Below are 27,383 nucleotides of genomic sequence, written 5' to 3' on the forward strand. Positions count from 1 at the left end.
ATGGCGAGGAGGAGGAGGCGGTGAGAGCGGCGGATAGAGGCGCTTTCCCCGGGAGGGAGGGAGTGCAGGCAGACCTCTTGTCTCGTAAGAGGATAAAGAAAAAGGGAAACCAAGCTATTCATAAGCGGACCGTTCGGACTCTCCACCATGAGCGGCGGGCCGGATGAGAGCTCGGTGCGCGTCGCCCTGAGGTGAGTGAGGATGCAGCGGCAGACCCTCGAAGATGCTCCCCACCTGCCACGGCCGTGCACGTGTCGTCTCTGCTTTTATTCTGGCTCGGACACCACATTAAATACATCCATCTTCTTCTTCTGTCCCTTCAAAACAATACCACTCCTTCCCCAAACGTGCTTTTATTTTGAAGCCGCAAAATCGCTCCTGCGTACTCGCGCACTTTAGACCGGTGGCTCGAGATTGCATGAGCTTCTTTTGTTAATACCTGCGCTGCATGTGTAGTGGATTCATGAATGGAGAGGGATTAGACTGACAGTGTGTCACCTGCAGGCAGAGCAACGTCTTATTGTGCAGACTGAGCTTTAAAGTGATGACTGCGTTTGTTTTTTTGGGGTGTGTTGGGTTCCAGTCCGTTTGCTCTGATCTGACCTTTGACCCCCCTCGGCCAATCCATGCAGACGAGCTGAGATAGTTACCGCCTGGCCTCGGCTCACTTTAGGGTTTCTCAGAAGAGCTTCTTGTGTGTGTGTGTGTGTGTGTGTGTGTGTGTGTGTGTGTGTGTGTGTGTGTGTGTGTGTGATGTGAACTGGATCAGTGGAAGCGAGAGGACAAAAGCTTGTTCCCATATCACGTTTCTCCTCCCTCTCTCTGCCCCAGCTTGTAATTGTGCATTCAGACTTTGACCCAGGACTCCAGTGTTTACTGTCTCTCTCTCTCTCTCTCTCTCTCTCTCTCTCTCTCTCTCCGTCTGTCATAGATAATAAACCATACCGGGGCCAGTACATCCCATCATGCACTCCGGTTCTTCAGTGCCGTATAGTTTCATCAAAAAGATGTCATTTGCCGTGCATGCTTCCTCAATAGTTGCTTTTCTGGTTTGCTGTAGAACAGTTCCAAAGAACACACACACACACACACACACACACACACACACACACACACACACACACGGCTACAGGAAGGTGTGTGTGTGTTTGTCTCTTTGAATGGAAACTACCTGCTATTGTATCGTCTTAGAAAGCTCAGGCTTCATTCATTATTTGTAGAGCTCCGTTGTCTTGTTTGCTTGCTGGGTTTCACCTTTTAGTCTCATTGACGGCCGGTCGGCTGTTCACTGGTTTATTCTTTCATGTATTTTGCCTTTTCTATTCCTCTGTTGTTCTCGTCACTCCTTCATATAAGTCAATCAATCAATCGGTCATTTTGAACCAGCATAGTCTCTTTGTGTGACTCCACAGGACTACAATCAATACGAAGACCTTTACTCCTGAGTCAGGGTCTGGTTGGAGGTGCAGAGTCAGCATTCAGAGCCTGAAAGTGCTCTGTCACTCATCCCCTGTTGCACACACACCCACACACACTCACTCAAGGTGATCCGCTTCCTGTCACTGAGACCTTTCCCCTCCCTAATCTTCCTCGTTTGCATGGGGGAGTGGAGGCCGTTTCCAACCGCACACATTTGGATTCTGAGTAACAGAATCCCTGGCGGGGATGATAACGTTCCTGATGACATTTCCTCTCGGGTGTCCTAAAGGAGGCCCCACCGGTGAGCCAGCATGTGCAATGAATACCAAGACTATCTGCATCTTCTGCAGGGCGTCGCTCACAGGGACGAACTCCGAGAGGATTGTCGCCTAATTCTGCTGTCAGAGGAAATGGTTCAGATAAAACCCACGACTAGCCGACACATGATCACACACTTGATATGTTCTGTGGTTTTGACATCAATGATATCGACGAAGACGAGCCCTTAAGAAACCCAAACTCTTCATGTTTTCTTTAGGTTCTCCATCGATTCTCCCTTCGCCGTCTCTAAAAGTCAGCCACACCTTTCCGTCTGCTATTGAATCGCCGGTTTCAACCCTTTGAACATCAAACGTGTCGGGGTGTTTTTGGCTCGATTAATCGCCCGTGGCAACATTGTAATTATTTAAAGTGTGCGGTGAACTTAAACTTCAGAGCATCTTAAAGGCTCTGTAATAGTTTAGTTGGCCGTGTGTGTGTGTGTATGTGTGTGTGTGTGTGTGTGTATGTGTGTGTGTGTGTGTGTGGTAATCAGCTCGCAGGTTGCCAACCAGTTCCTGCCTCAGCCTGTGAGGCTAATGCTGTCTGTCCTCAAGTTCCTAATCCCCCATCCCAACATGTCCAGAGCGATGAAATGCTTCTTTATGCTTTTTTTTTTAGGCAGAAGAAGAAAGAAATGGGAGTCCGGGGCCTGAACAGAGGGAAAAGGGGTTTCTGGGACTCTTTTTTTGTTGTTGTCGTTTTGATTCATAACTGGAAAGATGATGTAACTGAAAAAAAGCCTACTTGCTCTTCAGAAGCGTACTCTGCCTCCTGATGGGACTTCAGTGAGATCAGATGTGTGTGTGCTGCGCTGGCATCTGTGGTTTTGATGATTAACACGCCTGACAGCGTACAGATGGGTCACTTCAGTGGCACATTGTTGGATGATTCAGCAAACACACACACACACACACGCACAGTTAGTGTTGACTGGGTTGTCCCCCTGTGTGAATGTGTTCCTTTCCTTCACGCAATATATGGGTTCACATATATGTTTATCTCGTCCCGTACTCCACGATAAGACAATACAGGAAGTCAAGGATTTTTGCCAAGTCATGTCACAGACTTGGCCTGGAGGAGCCACTCGTGTGTTTTATTGGTTTGTCAATATCCTTGAAGTGCAGCTTGAATGATTCAGAGCCAGCGGGGCAGGAATCTGGTTTCGTACACCGTTGGATTCGGTAAACAGAGACACTTCCTCTTTATTTAGATGCATACACTTGCGCATCACATATGCTTGCAGGTTAGTGCGTCTGGGAAACGCACACTAGATGTTGGCAAGGCAAGGCAACAATTAAGAACGTTCATTTTAAAACATTAAAAAACAGTCAAAAAGCAAAAAATAGAATAAAAGTTGCCGTGCAGTTTAAGAAATAAAATGCAGTAGTGAGATGCAGAAATTGATATCCTTGAATGTGGTTTAATTAAAGGCAACAGCAAACAGAAAAGTCTTCAATCTGGATTTAAAGGAGCTGAGACCTGCAGCTTTCAGGGACCTTGTTCCAGATCTGTGTCCCACCTTCTTGACCTTTTTGGGGATTGTGTTTGAGGGCAAAGGCTGTGCGCCTGCTGCCATGATACAAAAGCATTGTTTGTGCTTGTGTGTGTGTCCAAGCATATTCGGCATAAATATTCATAAACCAACTCAAGTGAACTGAGACGCAAAAGCAAAGCATGCTGCAAGCCATCTGCAAGCTGCTGTCATGTGATATCGCTCTTACTGAGTTATTCAATAACTTCTGTCTAACTAGGCGAAGGCTAATTCAATATGGATTTTCTTTTCTTCTATTTACAAATAAAAGCTTTGAATTATAATTAGTGTAACTGTATTTTCAAACCAAGCCTTTTCCCACTTCCTACCTTCATGCAAAGCAAGGTTTTTGTGCCATTTTCCCCTCATTCTTCCACTGCTTTTACCCGGCGTTTCATCTGAAGTCCAGAGAGTGTGTGTGCGTGTGTGCGTGTGTGCGTGTGTGTGTGTGTGTGTGTGGTATCCTCATACGCCCTCTCCTGACAGCCACCAAGCTACGCCACCGTCGACCTCTCCCTCCTTCCTGCCCGGCGACCTTTGACCCAGGAAGAGGACAGAGCTGTGATCAGTGACCCCCGTCACAATGCTTGTTTTCAGCTGTCACCATGGTAACCGCGGGTCCTTTTCAAGGTTCGGGTTGTGCGCCGCCGGCCCTGTGAATGGACACCGGTCAGTCAGCCATCGGAACAAGAGAGAGTGGGACTGAAACCCCGAGTCAGCAGAACACTCTCTTGACCTTTTTCCTGCCCTCGTTCCCAAAAGCCCTCTGTGACGTCACCGCCAGCTGTTATTCACGCTGGAGTGTGACGGAAAAGACAGGTTCAAGGTCTTTGGCGTACGTCTTCATCGCTTCCTGTTAGCCGGCGTGAGTTTTGTCACCAAGCGGTGACATCCAGGATGCATCCTGGTCATAAAACATTCATTCCAATCCACTGGAAGAGCAACACTTCACCAGCACAATACTAAATAAACACGGATACTAAATTGGCAGCAAATGTCCCTTCTGCACTTCTGATGCATTTATTACATGTGTGTTTATTCTAAACAGGATATAGTTAGTGGATTTTATAGTAAACTGAGAAAAGCCAGATGCCAAATGGTGATTTGAAATAAAATATGAATGTCCTTTTCCTGACATTTTGTCACTAAAAACCATCAACAAAGACTTTTCCAGTGCATCCTTAATTTTTTGAGCTCGGCGCTTCCAGAAGAACACTGAAGAGAGTGATTACAATGGATGGGCTCTTGATGTCAAGAGCAGCAGGCCAGACAATGGAAAGACTGTCCTGCTGAGTTGTAGTGAGGTGAAGCCGTAGTCTCTCATTGTGGAGGGGCCGTTTCTACCACTGACCGTTATCTACATCACTTCTGCCTCCTCGCGCTGCCGCTTGCTCTGGGCGGCCATTAGACGGCGGTCAGCAGACAAACGCAAACACAAATATAAAAGTGCACCTGCTGCCTGATGTGCTATAAAAGAGCTGCGTGTGTGTACGTGCATATTGTTACATAAGGATGTCATGACCGAACCTAAAGGCGTTCTTGCAGTGGTACAAATAGAAGCTTTTCAACAGAGTTGTGTGTTAGTGTGTGTGTGCGTGTGTGTGTGTGTGTGTGTGTGTGTGTGTGTGTGTGTGTGTGTGTGTGTGTGTGTGTTATTTTGGGACAACTTGTGCCGACACGTCTTTGCCTCAGTTAACTAATTCGTAATGTTTAACATGAATATAAATGATTGTTTGATGCTTTGATCAGCTCAAAACTAAATTATTGAAGAGTGGCCAGATGCTGTGTAAAAGTGTAAAAGAAATACATAAAATAACAAAAAAATATATTTATGTGAAATATATAAAATATATCATTTTAAATATATCCACTATTATAGATGTTGCATGAATAATAGGGTGAACTGGACCTTTAATGCCAAATTAGGTCAGTTCAGAGATATAGCAGGCAATGCGGGTTGCAGATTATTTTACGTGACATTAAGGATAATCTGAGTTTATGAATTTTAAATGGAAAATATCCCAAAATAAGTGACCGCACAAGATGAGGGCAGGCGATGAGTCAGCAGAAAGCCGTCTTGTTGTCTGCAGCCTTGTGGGCTCAGATGTTCCTCCCGGTTTCTGCTGAGTCACTCGGCGCCGGCTGCACATGGCGTTTGACCCTCCACACTAAACCAAAAATGAGATTACAGAGGATTAGATTTCGGAAGGTAGGAATGAAGGAAACGTCAGGCTTCGTTGTTGCCAGTGATGATGCGGAGGAGCGGTCGGAGAGCGATCTGATTGGCTGGTTGTCAGGCGCAGTGATGTCAGTAGGCGATTTGATCGCCTGTGTTTCAGGAAGGATGAGATCAGCAGCTGGTGCTGATGGACTGACTCATTTCCTCTTCTTTTATCAGCGTCTCCTCATTACTTGTTTGCTGATCATTACTCTAGGTCAGCAGAGGGGTATTAATATTTTGTTTCATATTGTGTATCTGTTATTTTTGCCAGGATAAGGATCCAAGATGATCTCAAGACTATTTTTGTTCTTGTGTGTGTAGCCGTGTGTTCCAGTGTTTCAGTGTTTTGTGTTTGCTAGTTTGAATAGGAGAGCTTTCTGATTATTTGTGGCAGATTCAATTCTCAAACCGGTGGAGATTTGACGTTTTCATCAGTTTAACTCCCCTCTAAAGTTTCACAGTATGACGTCTCCCAAACCAAGGGCGACGGCGTATGATGATGTCTGTTTTTTCTTTTCTGGTAAAGCACGAGGAGCGCCCTGTTTCTCAGGCTGTCGCTGTAATCGCAGTAATGAGACTGAGAGCAGGAGCCCGAACGGGGCCCGTCACATGGGAGAGGCTGACAAAGCCCCGCTGTGTGTGTGTGTGTGTGTGTGTGTGTCTGTCTGTACATTAGTAATGGGTGCGAATAGGTCTATGTGACTATACTGTATGTGATGCTAATTGCACCTCTACCTCAGTGGTCAGATTGGAATAACACCCTGACATGAAAAGTCATTGTTTGGATTAAAAAAAAGTCAACTAAAAGTTAACTTATTATTATTTTATTGACGAGCTATCTCAGCACAATACAATATGGAATGTAAATTTGCTTCCATTTATCTATTTTGCATACGTTGCATGAGTACATTCACACTGACGGGTACAGCCAAGATGAAGAAAATGTAAGCTACTCAAATAGTTGTGCTACTGTAAGTTTTTTTTTTCTTCTTCTCTTTTTAGTTGGTTGTCCGCCTCCTGTACATCCATAAAACACATCTTTACGTCATAATACAAAGTGCCTCATGGCAAATACTCCTGTGTAAAAGTATCTCTCTAATCCTCTCCACTCTTAGTCTTAGGATTCTTCTTCTCAGCGTTCCCTCAAAGCGGCTGAAAAACTGTCATGGCAGATTAATGTGTCGAGCACTTATTATGACACGAAGGTTTTCCCTCGGCCTCGGGGGCCCTGATCTGTGTGTACCTGTGAGTGGGGATTTTCACATTGTATCGGTAATATTAATAATAGTTTCTTGACACTGTAGCAAGCGACGATTAAGCGTCTGTGCGACGTAATTCAACAACGATCGCAAATGAGTTTCGTGAACATCTACCCGAAAACCCGCCGTTGCGCGTGCATGGGTACGAAAGTGTTGAGGCATACCCCTCTATGTGTGTGTGTGTGTGATTGTGCACATTTAGGAAGTGGCAGGGTTACATTTCCTGGAGAAACCCGCCTGAGAGGAGCCTGCGTGTGTCACTCTAGAAGGTGGATTATCGCTGTGAGGCTCCACAGCCCTGAAGGGCAGAGCCCTCATCCCGCCAGGAGGAGAGAAAAAAAGAGTGTTTTGGGTTGAAACCCCGGAGTGAGGCCTGCCAGATCATAATCACAGCTAAAGTCAGTCACACTAATAATACACCAGCGGGACGCGCCTCACACCGAGCTTATCCTTCACCTGTTTACAGTTAGTGATGCCGGGACTTGTATTAGTTGTGAATACACACACACACACGTTCAAGAAATACTCAAAATAGGGGTTCATTGTGCCGCAGGGCTCAAACGGCCCAGGCAAAGACACGCTTGACCGTTATTCACCTGAGGTCCGTTACACACCATCAGAAAGTTTTGTGTCTTAAAAATGACTTTATATTTTTAAGGCGGCCATGTGCTTTCATTTATTTCAGCGCTCAGAATCTGTCTAGGGTCCTGGTGCAAGATCGGCGTCCAATGCCAAAGTTGCAACACCCCGCGTGACCACTATGGCAAAATGGCGTCGCTCCCAGCTGCTTGTTGTGAGAATGTTAGCATGATAACGTTAGCATTTGCAGCCCTGGCACCTTAAGAATTACTGTCATGCTTTAAGAATTGTAAGGATTTTTAAGATTAGAAGATTCAGGTAGAAGATTTAAATCTTCCTCGATGTCTTGTTTCTTTGGAGTACATTGATGAAAGTCTGAAACATTGGTCCCTTTTGAGTCCGGGCTGAACCAGTTCCTTCTGATGGCCTTGTTCTGTTGAAAGGCCATCGTTAGACAGATAATAGGTCTGTGGTCGCCTCCTAATGCGAAGATTGCCATGAGTGTTTTGTCTGGGCTGTAACCACTACGTCTAAGTCTCTTTCTCTTTTTTACCCTCTTTCTTTTCTCTTTATCTCTAAACATTTTTCTAATGCATTCATTTCCCTCTCTAGTCTGTCCCTCTATGTATGGGGGACCCGGGGGGACGTCGCACACAAAACAAACATTGCATCACTCTGTGGAGACGAACACAATCGGGAGACTGGCCTTTTATTCTCAAAGGCGCTCCGTTTGTGCGGACTTGTTCTTCTGTGGAACGAGCGACCGTTGACTTCGTATAAACCAAAATGAATGTTGCATTTTCGTTGCCGTCTCACGTTGGAATCGGAGTTACGTTACACTTCTTTCAAGTTGCCGAAGGAGAACAATGGCACAGTGACTTAATGTCCTTAATATAAGCAGCAGTGAGTGCCTCCGTTGTTGCTCTGGATTACAGGAATGGCTCTGTGTCAGGTTTTGGGAAGGTGGCCAAAGGGATTAATGCAGATTCTTTCCTGTAATGCCCTCAACCAGCCGACCGCCAGATCACAGCCAGACGACCGAACCACACCGCCTGTTCCCGTGACGTCAGCGTCACGCGGTGGAGCCGCCCCGTCGCCTTCAGTTTTAATTCATATTTCGATGTGAACAATGGGTCAAATCACTTCGTGTGAATCTGAAAGGCGTCTTTCGGCCCATTGTTTTGGTTTTGAGGCCCGCAACTTTTTATGTTTTGGTTCACACTCACTGCTCTCATCATCATCATCATCATCATCATCATCATCATCGTCATTTCCAGATGCAACAGGCAGCTGTTTTTAGCAACAAAAAAAAGCTCTCACGTCTAATCATGTCCTGCCTGGCAACCAACAACAGAAATTAGTGACTAGCTGGTCAACATAGCGGATGATTTAACGGCAAATATTGAGCCAGATTTTTCTTACAGATGATATCTTAATAAGGTTAAAAGCAGCTCAGCAAGTAGAGGAAAGGAAACCAAAAGTCAAAGTCAATTTTATTGTCACTTCTTCCATTTGTGCAAACATACAGAAGACCTGCAATTATGTTTCTCTACTGTCTGATATGAAGTGAATAGTGCAAAAACAGTTAAAAAATTAACAAATAGACAAAATATCAACATAGTGCAAAAACAGTTAAAAAAGTAAAAACAGTTAAAGTGCAAGTTTTTATAAACTCAAAAGTGTAATTATTTTAAGGGTTACACTAAGCAGATGAAAACATTGGGTCAGTTTATTTCTAGGAATTTCATTCCCTGAATTAAGAAAAATGAAAAACAATTATGAACAGTGTTTATTGTTCGGCTGTTTTTCCTGTGAGTTTGTCGTACAAGCTACACGATCAATAATCAGGTAAAGGGATTGCACTGCTTTGGTCGGATCACATGTCCACATTATGACTCCTTTCATCTGCTTTGGCCGTCGATAATGAAAGGCTGACCTCACATCTATCATTTCTTGATATAAATGGGCAATTCTGCCGCCCATAGCACAAAGCTGACAGTAATGCTCTGCAGGTGTACAGTTTCTCCTCGAGCTCGGATCCAGTGGTCCTCTGCTCTGTTTTTTTTTCATCAGCGCTGTAATCCCAGATAGAGTCTGCTAAAATAGCTGGGATCTGATGACACACACACACACACACACACACACACACACACATACTGTCCTTTCAGGCCATTCCAAAGTTCTCTAGACTCTGTGAGCCTTTACTTTTCATGGCAGCACACAAAACACATAGTGCACATGCAGCTGAGTCAACGTGTTGTTTGGTCTGCGAAATAAAAATAACACATTCTTAAAACCGTGCGATATTTGCCGCCTCAAAAGTCACGAGTACTCACTTTTTTACGACTTTTATTCTGAGTAACCTGCGAGGAATATATTGCTCGGCTACCTGCTGATGACCTAGAATGCACTTCAGTGTTAAGTGACGTACAGTAGCGGCAAAGTCCCAGTAATATGTGTGAAGATGCTTTTTTTCCTTTGATTAAGTTTGCATGTTTAAAAGTGGCTTTTATTCTGGTTTAATTCATATTCTGTCACAGAATGACCCTCATTTGCATTTTTTCTGACTCTGCAGGGGACCGGGGACACAGGGGGTGTGAAGTTATCCTTAATTGTGATATTCTTTTGTAACGTTGCTTTGACTGACTGCCGTCAATGAGTAACGTTAGAGGGGGAGACATTTCACGTTAGTGAATCTACTCATTTTAAATACACATAGAGTAACCTTTGTGAGGGCTCACCTGTGGTATGCACATGTATTTTTATGGAATTATCTTTGCTACTTTTGTAGAATAAACGCACTGATCCCTGGTGTGAACGGAGAGCTTGAGCAACCGTCCAATAGCTGTTGCACACAATTAATACAAACTTTATCTAAAGCGCCACACATTACACATTAACAGCAGCAGACATTTGTCAATTTTTTTCAAATATTTTTCCCATGTATCTGGCTCCATTATAACTGTAGTCTTGGAGAAATAAATGGAGTGCTTACAAAATGTATCCCTAGCAGGAAATTTCCTCTTTTTTTCTTCCAAAGGCATGTCAAATAGTATTTCTAGTATTTCAGTTTCCCGTATACAATCTTCGAATTTTTCTGTCAAAGCTTCAAATATTTTCCGATATTTGAGTGCTCCCAATATGTCCATATAATATCCCTCCAATATTCCCACTTCCTCTTCAGGTGGACAGTGAGTTCAGCGATGAGAGGCAGAGGTGCATCATGGGAGGAAATGATGTAATAACAGTGTGTTTATTTGCACTAAACAGAGTGATTCCTTAATGAAATCCAGGGTGGGACTGTTTATCCAGAACTCTCTCTCTCGTGAACAGTGAAGGCACTGTACTGTGTACAGTGGCTGCTGGAGGGTGTGTTGGCACTGCGTGGTCCTTCACACACACACACACACACACACACACACACACACACACACACACACACACACACACACACACACTGCACAGTAGCAGCACTCATCTGCTTGCAGCTCTATGAAAATAGGATCTGTTTTGTACTCCGATACATTTTTCCTAGCAGTAAACTTGTGAAACAACGTAAGAAGAATTCTCGATCCGGCTGCAGATGCATGTACAGACAGCTCTGTCTCCTTCTCCCACACATCCACAGACCAGAGTTGCCATGGGCCTTTTTAAAAATATGAAAAGTGTGTGAATTTCAAAAATGTGACTTAGGCTTTATAGGCTTGGGAGGCTAGATATTTGGGTTTAATAGTCTCACGCTCTCTGTCCTCTTCTGTCCACCAGGATCCGCCCTCAGCTGGCCAAAGAGAAGATCGAGGGCTGCCACATCTGCACGTACGTGATGCCCGGGGAGCCGCAGGTGTTCCTGGGGAAGGACAAAGCCTTCACCTACGACCACGTCTTCGATATGGACTCCCAGCAGGAGAGCATCTACAAGCACTGCACCGAGAGTCTCATCGAGGGCTGCCTGGAGGGATACAATGCCACCATCTTTGCTTACGGACAGGTCGGTCAACAGGGCTCCCTGCGTGCTGGTGGATCAACACACACACACAGCCACTGATGTTTCCACTTCTGCATTGCCCCAGGGGTCATTGGAGCTCATTTCCGGCAAGATTTATGGCAGCATGTGATATGAAGCTGGTTTCATTTCATGGAACGAGGGAGTGAACGGGGCTCCACAGCTGCTCCGGCTCTGTCAGTACACAGTCAGCTGACGTGTTCTGACCTGCTCTCGCCACCGCAGCTTTATGTGGGCTCTGATAGATCATCCCGAGAGGGGGCGGGATGGAAAGGCTGATCGCCCAATCAAAGCAGAGTGTGAACAGATTGCTTCACCTCATACTCAGGGCAGGGGAAATTAACTGCAGAGTCAAAACATGATTACGAGTCATCAGGCATCACTTTGTTAGCTCTGGACAGAACCAGACAAGCTTTTTCACTCTTTTCCAGTTTTGGTGTAGCCGTTAGGGTTACTTCCACCCCTGGAATAGTATATACTTTGTATTTGTTTTTTTTATATACTTTATTGATGAGTATGCACATTATGACATACAAGGATAAAGAGAACAAGTATTTTCATTTTTTTGTGTATGTGTTAATCAGTTTACAATAGTTATAATAATATATACTTTTTTTAAAATACATCTTTAGGACCCTGTGGTAGAGCGGAGGCCTTTAACTGTGACAATAGAAGAAGCAAAAGCAGCTGCAACAACATCAAAGCTGATTAGATAAAACATACTTTATATTACCCTTTATTGCATCTCGTCCAGAAAGAGAGAAAAATCATTGAGAGAGAAAGAGAGAGCAAACTATCCGCTTTTCATTTTGTCTCCCACACAGCGTCTCTCTCCTCTTAATCTTCCCCTGCGCTCTTCTTCCTCCCGTTCATTCTTCTCTCACATTGTTCCTGCAGCCCTTGTCTTCCTGTCAAAGAGCCTTTTCACCGACCGCAGCGGAGGCCACATGCACACACACACACACACACACGCACACAGGAGCACGTGCACGAACGTAGTAAACTCACAGGTGAATAGGTAGAATAAAACCGACGGACACACAAACACCATCTTTGTCTCACGCACATGCACGCACGCACACACACACTTGCTCATATATCTCACACACAGACACAAACACAGTCCTGTCAGGGTCTCTTTCAGGCATTTTGTCAGGAAGGAGAGGGGTGACGCGTGAATTTGAGCTCAATGTTGCATTCCTGCTTTTGTCGCCACGGTGACCACCCCATCCCCTCCGATCCCTCACCCGCTATGTGAAACTACTCAGAGTTGCACCCCAGCCTCTGAGGCCCAGAGACTGGTTCCAGTCGACAGTCTAATGGTTTAATGGCCCAGCTAAGAAACCATGTGTTGCTGAAATATACAGAAAAGTACACACAATGAGAGCAGAAATAGACTTTTGTGGTAAAGTTACCTGATGTCTCTGTCTCATCCCGCACGCCCAGACGGGTTCAGGAAAGACCTACACCATGGGAACCGGCTTCGACGTCAACATCGAGGAAGAGGAGCTGGGTATCATCCCGCGGGCCGTCCACCACCTGTTCAGAGGGATCGAGGAGCGCAGACAGGCCGCCACCGAGCAGGGCAGGCCGGTTCCCGAGTTCAAGATCAACGCACAGTTCCTGGAGGTGCACACACACACACACACACACACACACACACACGGAGGCTGACTCAAAAAGATTCACAGGATGAACCCAGAAATGAGTGTTTATGTCTGAAACTAAGGTGCAGTTATCAGCACTCAGTCTAAACTCTGCACTTTGGGCCCCGTTAGTTCGCTGTAACGAGAGCATGCAGACTGCAAGAGGTCAAAGGTCAGCAGAGGGTGTCGGGGTTTTAGGGTTGTGAAAGGGTCCAGACGACCCTTCGGCCATTAAACGGCCATTAGTCTGTCCTTGTGGTCGTTTCCTGGCTTTAATTTGAACCGCCAACGAGTCAATGCTAGCAGCTGTTGAAGAAGCAGCTGGGGGGGGAGGAGTCTGGGAAGCCTTTGACATCAAAGTACGTAATTCTTTTTATTTATTTTTTTAACACTAAAGTACTGTAAATAATTTTAGCTGAGCTAATTGAGAAACATGAGATGATTATAGGTGTTGCCAATGAATAATGGAGAACCAATAGCGATTCACCCCGAGCGAAAGCTTTTAAAGTCAGTCACGCCACACTGCGTGGAAGTTGCTGCAGAAAGCCTCCCAAATCGCTAAAGCCTATGTATTTCTGTTTCACCTTTCCTGTGCGCTCAGATGTGTCTGCTTCCTTGAGGGATATTATATCGACTGCTGCATAAATGCAAAATGACAGTAATGTGAATGTGCAGTGTTTCCCACTGGAGCCCACCTTGATCTAATTTGTACCTCGACAGTTTCATTATGAAGTGAACATATTTGTACACTTCTCAACGGCCTAACTTGCTGGCCCTACTTTATATACTGTACTTAATAACGAATGTTCATAAATATATAATTAATAATACATCATAGTTTATGTTTTATATTAAGAATCTAAGTAACTGTAAGTAACTAACATTGTCAAATACATTTAAAGTACTAAATTCCCCCCAGAGACGTAGTGGAGTAGAAGTATAAAGTTAGAATAAATTGAAATACTCAAGTAAAGTACAAGTACCTCTAAATGTTAAGGAGGCTCCTTGAGTGGCACCAAATAGTTTAAAGGAGCACAACGTTCTTCAGGTCTAGAATCTTCTAATGTTGCACCAGATGGATGCATCTCACTTTAAATGTACAAAATGCCTCAGGGCCGCTCTAAAGGTCCGCCTACCATAGTCTCACAAAATCCTGCAGGAAACACTGATGTCAGATTATGTACAGTAAGGATTTGCATCTGACGTATCTAGGTCACCGAAGTGGAACTCAAAATATTAGTCAAGGGTCTAAGGACCAGTAGCAAATGTCAGTGTTGATGATGTACTAATTACACTGGCTCTTCATGCAACAATACGTGTATTATCTTTCTCTCCAGTTGTACAACGAGGAGGTGCTGGACTTGTTCGACTCAACGCGAGACATCGAGGCCAGGAAGCAGAGATCCAACATCAAGATCCACGAGGACGCCAACGGCGGCATCTACACCGTGGGCGTCACCACTCGCACCGTCACAACCGCCGCTGAGGTCGGCTTTCACAGATTTCACTTTGCACTAAACGCCATGTTTGTCCAGCATTATAGTTTCATATGGGCGTACGTTTTTTTGCTCCAGATTCAGTCATTTTCAGCGTGCCATGTCAAACAAATGGGGGCCACGAGGACAACCCGATCATACAAAATAGCATTACCAAAAAACATTTTTCATTCAAATCCGTATTGTATGCACATTGGAATTGCAGGAAGGGACGACACCCTTAAGTGGGTTCACAAATCATCCTAAACATTTTATTCTGAAATGAACCACCACTCTGCTTATAAAAGGATCAGTTTACCATAATCAGAAAAAAACTTCATGCAAATCCAGTAGTTCCGGCTGTATTTTCATATCACATCTATGAATTCAATTTGCTATACAGTTCCCAAAGATGTCCGTACACTTTGTCTTTCCTCCCTCTGCCTCCTTTCCACCTCTGCCTCAATCTGTTCCCTCTATCTCTCCTCCAACAGATGATTCAGTGTCTGAAGCTGGGCGCTCTGTCTCGAACCACCGCCAGCACTCAGATGAACGCGCAGAGTTCTCGCTCCCACGCCATCTTCACCATCCACCTGTGCCAAGTGCGAGTCTGCTCTCCCGATAACGACGTGCGTACTCGCTGTTGTTTCAATGTTTTCAATGTTTCTGACGTTTTGTTAGATTGACATTGACCATCAACTATTTGTTTCTCTTCCAGGAGAACGTGACAGACAACCGTCTGACTAACGACACGGACATTAACGAGTTTGAAACGCTGACGGCCAAGTTCCACTTTGTGGACCTGGCTGGTTCTGAGAGACTGAAGAGAACTGGAGCTACAGGGGACAGAGCCAAAGAGGGAATCTCCATCAACTGTGGGCTGGTGAGGACGCAGCCATAGAATTGTTTTTGTCTTTACCGGGGCCTTAATCTGTTATTCTAAGACTACACACCAGTGTTCACCAGTGTCAGGTGATTTTTGTGGAGCAAGAGAGTCCCCAGGTGGCCGAGAACATGTACTGCACATTTCATTTATTTCTCATTCATTGTCATTCGTCTTTATTTGTAGCTTCACTTTACGACAAATGGATGGTGTCTTTCACTTGTGTGTTGTTTACTTCCTATTGCATTAAGTCCTGGATTTGCTTAAACCCTTTAAATATCCAATGATGCACTTGTTATTTTTCCCCATCTCACCTCAGCTTGCTCTGGGAAACGTCATCAGTGCTCTGGGAGACCGGAGTAAGCGCTCCGCTCACGTGCCTTACAGAGACTCCAAACTGACCCGGCTGTTACAGGACTCACTCGGTGGCAACAGGTGTGTAAACGCTGTGAGTGCAGATATGGAAGGATGTCAAAACCAGTATTCTAAAGCTGCAAAAAAGAGAGTATTAGTTTTACAGATAAGTCATTGCAACCGATCTCCGTTCTTCATCTGTTCTCCAGTCAAACGGTGATGATCGCCTGCATCAGCCCGTCGGACCGGGACTTCATGGAGACCTTGAACGCTCTGAAGTACGCCAACAGAGCCCGGAACATTAAGAACAAGGTGATGGTGAACCAGGACAAAGCCAGCCAGCAGATCAGCACCCTGAGGATGGAGATTGCGCGACTGCAGATGGAGCTGATGGAGTACAAGACGGTAAGAAATGAATAGAGGAAATAAAATCAGTGCAGAAGACGATCATCATGATCATTAACCGCTCTGTCTGAATCTCAGGGGAAGCGTATGGTAGGTGAAGACGGCATGGAGGGCATCAACGACTTGGTCCATGAGAACTCCATGCTGCAAACGGAGAACAACAACCTGAGGGTGCGAGTGAAGGCCATGCAGGAGACCATCGATGCCCAGAGAGCCAGACTCACACAGATCCTCAGTGACCAGGCCAACCAGGTCCTGGCCAAAGCAGGTGGGCAAAAAAACTGTAGGAAACACTAACCATATTTATATGTATGTATGTATGTGTATATATATATATATATATATATATATATATATATATATATATATATATATATATATATATATATATATATATATATATATATGTATATATATATATGTATGTATATATATGTATGTATGTATATATATGTATGTATGTATATATATGTATGTATGTATATATATGTATGTATGTATATATATATATGTATGTATATATATATATGTATGTATATATATATATATATGTATGTATATATATATATATATATATATATATATATATGTGTGTATCTGATTTTAGATATGGCAATTATATGGTCCAATATAGATATTTCTATGCAAAAAAGAAAGCCTTATGAGTCAGCTAGTTTTGTTGCATATTCTTAAACAATTTCCCTGGATATCAGTATACTCTTGGCTTGTCAACAATATATTATAATATACATCATATACTTCTTTATATATCATCAAAGAAGTATGTTAGTACTGTTATTGTGGCTAATGCTACTTCATAACTAATTACATCAGAATGTATTTAACGTTAGCTGCTCAGATTAGCATACAAGTTCTTGCGTGTACAAAATGTATGCTATCTTTTATCAGCTATTAAAAAAAGGAATGTAATTGTCATTATTCATTGTATTGTTTTAATGTACAAAAAAGAAGATTAACAAGAATATATAGCATGCTAGCTGCTCTACGGGGAGCTTTGAGCTGAATGCTAACATGCTACAATAACAGCGCTAGCATGCATGTGTTCACTACATTTGCTAATTAGCACTAAACACAAGAAATAAACTGAGCCTGTTAGGAATGTTTTATTTTAGCAATTTTTTTTTTTTTATTGGACACATTTAAATTTTGACCTGCTGATGAGCGAGTATCTTTTTAGGGGAGGTAATGTATGTAACACAAATAATTAAAGTGATGCCTCTGCTTGTAGGTGAAGGCAGTGAGGAGATCGGGAACATGATTCAGAACTACATCAAGGAAATAGAGGAGCTCAGGTATGTGGTGACCACATTTATTGAATTCTTTCCATTTAATTTAAGTATTTTGGTGTTATTATTCAACCAAGCAGCCGTTTACAGCAGGGTAAACTGGCAAGTGTTCACGCTGTGCGACTCCTTCCCCTCTCAGAGCTAAACTTCTTGAAAGCGAGGCTGTGAACGAGAACCTGAGGAAGAGTTTGTCCCGGGCCTCCACTCGCTCCTCGCTGTACGGCGGCCCCGGCGGCGCCTTCTCCCAAACCCACCTCATCCCCGAGAGGGAGGCCAGCGACGTCATCGAGATGGCCAAGAAAAGCCTGGAGAAGCTGAAGAAGAAGGAGAGGAAGAAGAAGAAGAGGTATAGTGTGGGTCATATTAATCCTGCAAAAAACAGTTTTACACCCTGATGTTTGTGGCTGGATTTAGACGATAGTGACAGCTATTAGCGGTGATGGCTGGGTGTCGAGTGATCTTTGCACGTTAGAAGCGAGGTGTTTAATTTGTTATCTGGCAGTCGTTTTTTGGCAGGATTCTTTTTAATGTGGAATCTGTCTTTGTCATCTGCATCTCCATAAGACACACTGTGTTTGTGAGAGTCTCTCCATTCTTGCTGCTCTCTCACTCTCTGTCTCTCTCCCATCTTGTAATATTCCCCTCACTCGCCCCGACTTCTGCGGCCCGTCTGCCCCCTCTACCTCCTCCTCACCGTCCTCTCCCCCCATCCTCTCATCCCTCCCTCTTCTCTCTTTCTGAAGACTAAGGCGACATGAGGAGAGTCACCACCAAGAGGTTGAACACACCAGGTTTGCTACAACCCACCCAGGATTGGGCCAAATGTGAAACTGGTTCAATTACCAGCGGTGCAAATGCACCGAGTAATTGAAAGGATTTCAGTTGATTGTGGACCTGCGTCCAAAACCACACCCGAGTCTTCCTTTCTAAGATCCCGGAGAAACTAATCACTCATTTTCTTCTGCACCTACAGGTGGTTTACACTCCTGGAGGGAAACAAATAGTTTAACCAGCTCTTACCTCTTCCTCTTAACCCTCTGTTCTGACCATTTTGTCTTCCTTTTCACTGCACACGGCAAGATGTTGATCAAGTCATATCATAAGTACTGTCTTACCCTCAAACAAAAAGGAGGGAAAATGGATTTTTAAAATTTTGAATCAAGAATGATTTAAAAAAACAACAACAATTTTCTTAGATGTAAGAATTTGGTCAACAAATCTTAATCGTGTGTGCCAACCCTTCTTTAAATGAAATCAGCTTGTCTTAGTAGTGATCAGTTAATCACATTGTCTCTCCCAGTGTGTCATTAACGTCTCCACCCATGCAATCACGGTGCAATCATTCATTAATACACTCATTCCACATGTGCTCCTGATCCAATCGAGTGTACAATCATTTGCATGTGCACTTCACCCACTCTTTTTTTGTAATTTGAATTGCAGTTAATTCCAGAGCCGAGCGACAGAATAAGACCTCTGCAGGTAGTTAGCTCACAGTCTTTTCCTCTTGCAGTGTCATCAAAGAGGAAGGGCCAGACAACGACCACGAGCGAGGCGACGAGGAGGCAGAGGTGGAGAATCACTAAGTCTAACTTTAAGATTGCTATTAAAAGAGGACACATTTCCAAGAGTGTGTATTTTTTCTCTTGTATATTTCATGTGTGTTTCTTTATGTCGACAGGAGGGCAGCGACCACGAAGAAGCCGAGGAAGCAGACGGAGAGGAGGAGGACTTTGACATCCCGGGAGACGACACCTCGGACGACTCTGACTCCGAAGAACTGGAGGAGAAAGGTGAAATTAGCTTTAGACGAGCCGTTATGCACAGCTTCTTTTCTGAAGTCATCGTTCAGGTGATGAAATTGAAGAGGCGCGTCGGGATCTAATGACGAGTTTGTGCGCAGAAAACGTCCAGGCCGACCTGGCCAACATCACCTGCGAGATCGCCATCAAGCAGAAGCTGATAGACGAGCTGGAGAACAGCCAGCGGCGCCTGCACACCCTCAAACAGCAGTACGAACAGAAGCTGACGATGCTGCATAACAAGATCCGAGACACGCAGCTGGAGAGGGACAAGGTGCTGCATAATATGGGTAAGAGACGCATGCAAACGGACGCTTGACTTCCGTAATGAGCATCGTAACATCTCTGAAACGGATGGGACGAAAGGAATCTGCAAATGAAAATGAAAGGTTTCGGTGTTCCCTTGTTCGTCTCCAGGTTCGGTGGAGACGGGTACGGAGGAGAAGGCTAAGAAGATCAAAACGGAGTACGAGAGGAAGCTGAGTTCCATGAACAAAGAGCTGCAGAAGCTCCAGTCAGCTCAGAAGGAGCACGCCCGTCTGCTGAAGAACCAGTCGCAGTACGAGAAGCAGCTCAAGAAACTGCAGCTGGACGTGACCGAGATGAAGAAGACCAAGGTATCGGCATAGGTTGCATTTATCCTTTTTGTTTCCACCTCCACCCTAGTCTTGTTGCAGTGCTGATTTTCTCCTGATGTGTGGCGTTTTATTTCCACCAGGTGGTGCTGATGCGTCAGATGAAGGAGCAGCAGGAGAGAAACAGAGCCTCAGAGTGCAGGAGGAACAGGGAGATCGCCTCCCTGAAGAAAGACCAGCGCAAAGCCGAGGTGAGAGGGATGGAAACATGTACTTTTGTTTGGTTTGTTCTAGCAAACCATTAATCAAGAGTAGACCCACGTTAACCAGCCTTTCACCTTCCCACTGTTTCTTCCCTGATATTCATTCCTTCTTACAGCACCAACTGAAGCAGATGGAGGCCCAGAAAAGACAACAGGAGTTGATTCTTCGCAGGAAGAACGAAGAGGTGAGACACCGTCACATGGGGGAGGGTATGGAGAACATCGCTGGGATTGCTTCCGCTATTGTTTCACTCTCATGTACACAAAATGACTCTTTGCACTCTTTTGTGAACGGTGTCAGGTGACCGCTCTCAGGCGGCAGGTGAGGCCCGTGTCTGGGAAGGTGGGCAGGAAGGTGAGCTTCCCCGAGCCTCCCCAGGAGTCGTCTCATAGAGCCCTCCCGGGAAGGACGCAGACATCTGGAGCATCCCCAGTCAATGGAGCGAGGTGCGGCATCTGAGCGTGTTCGAGTGTGTCAGTGTGTGTGTTACACGGTTGAGTGTGTGTTTTAAACCGTTTTGAAAGAGCCATACCTTTCCCCCTCAGGAGTTCTCCAGTGCGGTTGGGAAGTACCTACCTCAACAGGACAGCGAGGGCCAAATGGCAGTCGCTGGAGAGACGGGTCACCGACATCATCATGCAGAGGATGACCATCTCCAACATGGAGACGGATATGAACAGACTGCTGAAGGTACACATGAGGTCATCAGATTCAAGATGTACTCGAATGCTAATCGATGCTGACCATCAATGCTTTTAAAGATCTGTTAAAACTTGGTTTAAAAGGCTTCATTGTCGCTTATTCTTCTTCTTTTGTTCCCTTTTCCTTTCCTTAACTGCCACATTAGCAACGGGAGGAGCTGACCCGGAGGAGGGAGCGAGTGTCCAGAAAGAGAGAAAAGATGGCGGTGGAGGGTGCGGACGCCGACCGCTCGCTGGCCTCCCTGAACGAGGAGCTGGAGTCTCTGAGCGCCAACATCGACTATATAAACGACAGCATCGCCGAGTGCCAGGCCAACATCATGCAGATGGAGGAGGCCAAGGTGAGGTGGTGGGTGATCCCAGGTGACCTTATTCCTTGGGAGTCAGGATGCCTTTAGTTTAAATGCCTAATAATTGAAGGTAAAGTAAGTGATTGCAGTGCCCTGTGATTCGTATCACTATCTCATTAGCTGGTATTTCTAAACTGTTTGCCCGAGGGCTCCCGTCCAGAACAAGCAGATAATTGCACAGTTCAGGCGCCTATTTGTCAGAGAATCAATGGCTCAAATAAAACAACAACCGCTGGCAAAGCAGCCGATTAAAACGGCCAAAAACATAGGGATGCATACCAAACAGTCGTTCATGAATGCAGCTTCACAGGTGTTATTTAAAGAGCTTTTTGCTCTGTATGACCTCACAGGGGCAAATGGTACATCCACTGTCACAGTGCTCCAGAAAAAGGTTTTAACTAGTGATTATTGAGCTTAAAGAGCAATCTGCGGTTACAACAGGGTGAAAATTGTCTTCCACAATTGTGGCTGCTGTCACTGCTGCAAAACGGTGCAGTTATGTATCAGGTGTAAGTCTGAGGGCTACAGGGTTCACATTGGGAGCACTGCGATAATGACGTGTAAGGGGAAACGTTAAATACCTGTGGGGCAGTCCTTGATAACAACAACTGCTGCAGCCTACTATGTAAACGGGAAGTCGTTGTACAGTGAATTACAGTTTTAGGATGCAAAATGTCTTATTAAAAGTCCTTTAATAAGTGCACTTACGTATGATTATCTGCACACTAGGAGTTATGAGTGTGAATTATCCAAGGAAACTAAGCTAGCTGACATCGTTTAGGCTATTAGCGTAGGTTTCACAGACAGATATGAGAGTAGCATTAATCTTCTCGTCTCACTCTTGACAAGAAAGCTTGTCCTGTGAGTTTCTTAGAATGCCACTTTATGGGATGTGTTTTTATTCTGCTACAGGAGGAAGGAGACACGGGGGATGTTACTGCAGTAATCAGCTCCTGTAACTTGTCAGAAGCCCGCTTCCTTCTGGACCATTTCATGAATATGGCCATCAGTAAGGTATCTACCACGCTTGCTGACTTAATGTTATCAGGTTTCTTTATTATTCTGGAAGCAACTTATTGAGTACAGGTACTAGGACAACAAAATGCAACCCCACCCCAGTACAGGTCAAATAAGACAACATGAAGCATTCCTTATATTTTGCTATTTATATGATGCCCATATCTTATATATATACTATATATGTATGCTATAACTTGTATACAATTGTATCTGTTCATCTGCTTTTGTAGCCATGGCTCCTTTTATACAATTTAATTTAATGAGACTTTAGATTGGGGAACTTGATTAAATTAGGTTTCAATTAGATTAGATAAGATTAGATTTGATGCAACATAATTGGTTCGGTGAGGTAATGCAGTCAACCCAGAAGACCGACAGAACAAATAAAGAGGTGGGAGTAATTACAACAACTTAGGCTACGGAAGGTAGAGATGCAAGGAGCGTGCTGCAGGTCCTGCCTGCTTGTTGGAAAGAATGTGTGTCATCTTGTGTGTCATCTTGTGTGTCATCTTGTGTCAGGGTCTGCTGGCGGCTCAGAAGGATTCCCAGATGAAGGTGATGGAGGGCACTTTGAAGCAGACGGAGATCAACAGCGCCACCCAGAACCAGCTGCTGTTCCACATGCTGAAGGAGAAAGCGGAGATCAACCCCGAGCTGGACGCTCTGCTGTGCAGCACTCTGCAAGGTAGGAAAGGGCAACGAACCCATACCGGTCTGAGCATGCCAATCACAATCATCTTCTTTTTTTATTTTCTTTCATCATATCGCTACATTTTATTTTATAGGCCGCAGCTCTAAATACAAAAATCGGGCCTGTAAAATAAAGAGTAGCCCTTTTTCTCATCCGTGAGGTTTGATTTTGATTTGATTGTTTGTTCTCTCTGTGTGTGTCGGTGTGAACTCAGAGTTAGGTTACCTGTCACCGGGTGAGTATGAGTTGCATAGCAATGTGACTGTGATTGAGAGAGCGTGGCTCATGCACACTACAAGATGTCCACAACATTTACCCAAATTAAAGGCAAATATGGAAATACATTAAAAGATTAAATAAAGAGCCTTTTTTCGACTTTGGTCCCACCTTTTTAATTTTTGTAAAGAGATGTAATGGTTCGTTGGGCTTTTAAAAATAGATGATATTTCGTTTTGTTTTACCTTTAAAAAAAAGTGAATAAAAATGGCAAATTCTAAAGACCAGTTGTAGTTGTATAATAATATGTTTGCCCAAGGTGGCTCTCTGACCGTAATATTATTTTTCATGTTTAATGCATTAATTCTGATCATTATATTTCGAATACATCTTGTAGTGTGCATCCGTCCTCCTTTTAAGAAACTAACCCAGTTGAAATAACTCTACCGTGACGTGCATGATGTGTTAAGTGTCCCCTGTTACATCACCTGCTAGCAAGTCCAACTTACCGAGGTCACTCAAACTAAACGGCAGTAAAGATCCACGCTGCTGCAAGACTGAAAGCCAAAGTGTACACGGCAGTTTGTGTGTCTGCCTTTTTGTGTTTGAACCTTCCAAGATACTCCAACACTGTAGCTTCCAGTCGCATTAACTAACGACACCCTTCTGTTCCCCGTTGTCCAAAACTAAACCCCGACCTCGTCATCAGCTGCTGAAGCCTCAATTGATGTTGTGCCGTACTATTTCGATTTTTAAATGGACGTTGTCTTTTTGCTAAAATTCCTTGAAAATATAGTTTGATACGAGATGTTCTGTTCCATTGATGAAAAAACATTCATGCTTTGCAAAATTAATTTTTCACAGAGAATGGCGACGACAGCAGCAGTGACGAGTCCGCTTCCAGTCCAGCTGCGGAGGGCAGGTAAATACCGACAGACAGCATGCTATTTATTCACATGTACAGTTCAGTAGCCCTTTTTATGCTCAAATTAGATGTGCAGAAGAACGAATAGTTAATTTTGTGTGTGTCATGTTTATTAACTTTTCCAATAAATGGATCTTTCTCATAGTGGGAAATGCAAGTACAATTGATGTACTGTATTTGTGTGTGAGTGTGTGTGTGTGTGTGTGTGTGCGTGTGCGTGTGCGTGCGCCGTCTCACTGACGTGTCTTTCTGGGACACCTGAATGGGAAAAGCCATCATTTATGTTATTAATGTCCCCTGTGCTTTTTCCTTCTTTTACAAGTCGAGTGTGATTCCAGACTGAAACATTTCATAGCCTCAGCTCTAATTTTTTACGTTTTGTGTTAATAAGCAAATGCTAGCATCCTAAAATACTAAACTAAGACTTTAAACCTGCCTGTCTTGAACATGTTACCATATAGTGGGTGTAACCGAAATGTGTTTTGTTTCAGCACACTGGCATCAGATCTATTGAAGTTATGTGGTGAAACCAGACCGAGAAGCAAGGTACTGTTCTGTTCATGGCCATCTGATAACCTGTGAAGTTTATTAGTAGACCCATGTCCAATAAGCTGTTGAAGGAAAATACAATTTTGAGTCCATTGTCCTGTTTTAGCCCCTACAACTACAACTTCTTCCATTAGACACGAGTTATTTATAGGGCTTGAAATAATTACAAACTGGTCCATTGACTCGTGAGTCAGCCGAATATCGAGCCAAACGATTCTCTTCCCTCAGGCCCGCAGACGGACCACCACCCAGATGGAGCTGCTGTATGCCGGCAGCGGGGACCCATTCTGTGAATCCCCCACCGGAGACTTCTCGTCCCCTCTGCCGCCCCTCTCGGAGCGCCCGGAAGGCTCGGCCGACATGCAGGGTCAAACGCTTGCTGACCGCGAGCAAACTGTTTCCCCATCTGCGCTGTCTGCCAGGCCAGCTGGCATGTAAGAGTTTAGGGGCACCATTTTCTCAGCGGTAGACGGATATCTCATGATAATTCTCTCTGTTTTTCCTAGTCGTTATAGAGTATTGCTGATTGTTGATCCACGTTCCCACCCTGCTGAAGTGTTATTGTTTCTGTCTGCAGTTCTGGATCCAGGTCCCCGACAGGAACTGAGAGAAGACTACCTGAGCGCTCGCCCATCAGCCGAAGGAGGGCGCAGGAGAAAGGAGCCACGGCGACTCACATCCCAGCGCCCACGCACGCATCTCCGCTTAGCATAGCAGAGGCTAAAACTAAAGGCAGTGACCACAAACCGCTGTAAGTGGAAGTGCCATCGATACACGTTTGATGGGTTTTTCTTTAAACTTAGAATTGTCATTTCGGCTGTGTAAGTCCTCAAGACCCTCTTAAAAGACAGTCAAGGATTATAATAGGCTTTTTGAAATGTGATTTTATTTTAATTTTTTTATCGTTTCTCATTCAGGTTGGAGGAGTCGCCTGTATTTGAAGGCCACAGGTAATGTCCCTCTTAGTGTGTCTCAAGAGTCCGTTTAAATAGGAATCCATTGTTCCTCTTCTTCTTCAAATATAAACTGAAGTATTTCTGTGTAGCACATCCACTGTAGTAGCACTAGTCACAGGGTCTATGTTTCCTCGTGTCATGTGTATTGTAGAGGTGTGATCAACCCTTTGAAGAACAGCCGTGGGGCCAAACTCCAGTGTGTCTACGTAGCAGAGGGGCACACCAAACCTGTTCTCTGCGTGGATGCCACAGATGATCTGCTCTTCACGGGATCCAAAGGTAGAAAGCCCAAATTATTTGCAACTCAGAAAATATATTGCTTTTTTTGTGTGTGTCTATTCTCCAACATGGGTTTTGTGTTTTCAGACCGTACGTGTAAAGTCTGGAACTTGGTGACGGGTCAGGAGATCATGTCTCTGGCTGATCATCCCAGCAGTGTTGTCTCAGTCAGGTACTAGAATACAGCAAATACAAATACAACAAATCCAGTAGCAGTAATAGTAGTATTTAGTAGTACAAGCAAGTCATTTTTCCTTGTTTTTGTTGTTTTATTTCAGGTACACTTCAAGTCTCGTCTTCACCGTTTCCACTGCGTACATCAAAGTGTGGGACATACGAGACTCTGCCAAGTGTATTCGCACACTCACGTGAGTTAATGTGTTCTTCTGACATCTTTGCGGCTGACATTGTTGATGTACAATGCCCCTAAAATGGCCGTATCTTTGCGTTCAGGTCATCAGGCCAGGTGGGTTCAGGGGACATCTGCTCGTCTGTGAGGAGTTTATCCATCCCGCCAGGAGAGAGTCAGATCAACCACATCGCCCTCAACCCCTCCGGCTCCTTCCTCTACGCTGCTGCTGGCAATGCTGTGCGCATGTGGGACCTCCGCAAGTAGGTCTGAGCACAGATTAGAGTTTTTTTACAAAGCAGACGAGCCAGAACTCATCTCCTTTCCTTTCTTTCTCTAGATTTGTGTCCACCGGGAAGCTTACTGGCCATTTGGGACCCGTCATGTGTCTGACCGTTGACAAATTAGGTCACGGGCAGGACATTGTTCTCACCGGCTCCAAAGACCATCATATTAAAGTAAGAGACCACGTAACTGAAATTGCATTTCCCGTTTCTGCGTGTACGCCATGAACTATGACAATAAGATGCATGCGTTGTTTCCAGATGTTTGAGGTGGCAGAAGGTGCTCAGGGTAGCATCACCGCCGCCCAGACGTTCGATCCCGCCCATCAGGACGGCGTGGAGTCTCTGGCCGTGCACGGGGATGTTTTCTACAGCGGCTCCAGAGACTATCACATCAAGAAGTGGGACCTCGGCAGCAAACGGCTGCTGCAGGTACGCTGATGAACATGGCAGCAGAGTGGAGCCAAACTTTTGGGAGAAAAAAGTCTAAAAGCTAGAGTGCACTAACTGTCGTTTCCTCTCGCAGTCGGTCAGCACCCAGGCCGACTGGGTCAGCGCCCTGGGCGTGATGCCGGGCCAGTGGCCGGGCTCCCCGGTGCTGCTCAGCGGCTGCAGAGGAGGGCTGCTGCGCCTCTGGCACGCCGACTCGCTGGCGCCCCTCGGCGAGGTCCGGGGACACGACAGTCCCATCAACGGCATGGCCACTAACGGCAGCCAACTGTTCACCGCCTCAGAGTGAGTCACAAAAGGCTCGCCCCGCCCCCGGCAGTGAAACGATTCCACCGAAACACGCTGAAACTTGAAATGTGATTGTGTTTTTTTTTTTCTGCAGTGACCGCACAGTGAAGATATGGGAGGCCAAAGGTTCTCTGGAGGAAGGAGTCCACTGACACCGGCTTTTACCCAATCAAAATGTGTCATTTGTGAAGCAACTATATCACCCATGACCTGACGAAGTGTTGGGAGTCCGAAGAGTGAGTCCCACTGAAGAAGACTCTTTCAGCAACACTGATCCGTCA

At 44.9% G+C, this 27,383-nt stretch overlaps 1 protein-coding gene across 1 annotated transcript; it reads left to right on the top strand.

The window, feature by feature from the left end:
* The first annotated feature begins 103 nt into the window (after nucleotides 1-103).
* LOC306752296 (kinesin-like protein KIF21A) lies at nucleotides 104-27,298 on the top strand. The gene is made up of 37 exons (XM_079236045.1): nucleotides 104-191; nucleotides 11,096-11,318; nucleotides 12,780-12,962; nucleotides 14,317-14,466; nucleotides 14,949-15,083; nucleotides 15,173-15,337; nucleotides 15,657-15,772; nucleotides 15,901-16,096; nucleotides 16,175-16,364; nucleotides 17,346-17,409; nucleotides 17,543-17,749; nucleotides 18,147-18,194; nucleotides 18,917-18,974; nucleotides 19,085-19,196; nucleotides 19,307-19,495; nucleotides 19,623-19,822; nucleotides 19,924-20,031; nucleotides 20,160-20,228; nucleotides 20,345-20,490; nucleotides 20,590-20,734; nucleotides 20,892-21,086; nucleotides 22,008-22,109; nucleotides 22,635-22,800; nucleotides 23,021-23,041; nucleotides 23,887-23,944; nucleotides 24,439-24,493; nucleotides 24,725-24,930; nucleotides 25,074-25,247; nucleotides 25,414-25,446; nucleotides 25,604-25,731; nucleotides 25,819-25,903; nucleotides 26,010-26,099; nucleotides 26,185-26,343; nucleotides 26,421-26,538; nucleotides 26,626-26,796; nucleotides 26,891-27,099; nucleotides 27,197-27,298. The coding sequence occupies exons 1-37, from the start codon at nucleotides 148-150 to the stop codon at nucleotides 27,252-27,254; spliced, it is 4,776 nt and encodes a 1,591-aa protein (XP_079092171.1). The 5' UTR covers nucleotides 104-147; the 3' UTR covers nucleotides 27,255-27,298.
* The last annotated feature ends 85 nt before the right edge of the window (nucleotides 27,299-27,383 follow it).

This window comes from Taurulus bubalis (assembly GCF_910589615.1).
Source record: "Taurulus bubalis genome assembly, chromosome: 20".
Taxonomy (NCBI): Eukaryota; Metazoa; Chordata; class Actinopteri; order Perciformes; family Cottidae; genus Taurulus; species Taurulus bubalis.

Excerpts from the sequence above, each read along its gene's own strand:
- LOC306752296 (XM_079236045.1), top strand. The coding sequence starts at position 148 with ATGAGCGGCGGGCCGGATGAGAGCTCGGTGCGCGTCGCCCTGAG. Across the intron at positions 18,195-18,916 it reads CAAGAGGTTGAACACACCAG|TGTCATCAAAGAGGAAGGGC; the intron begins GTTTGCTACAAC and ends TTCCTCTTGCAG. Across the intron at positions 18,975-19,084 it reads GAGGCGACGAGGAGGCAGAG|GAGGGCAGCGACCACGAAGA; the intron begins GTGGAGAATCAC and ends TTATGTCGACAG.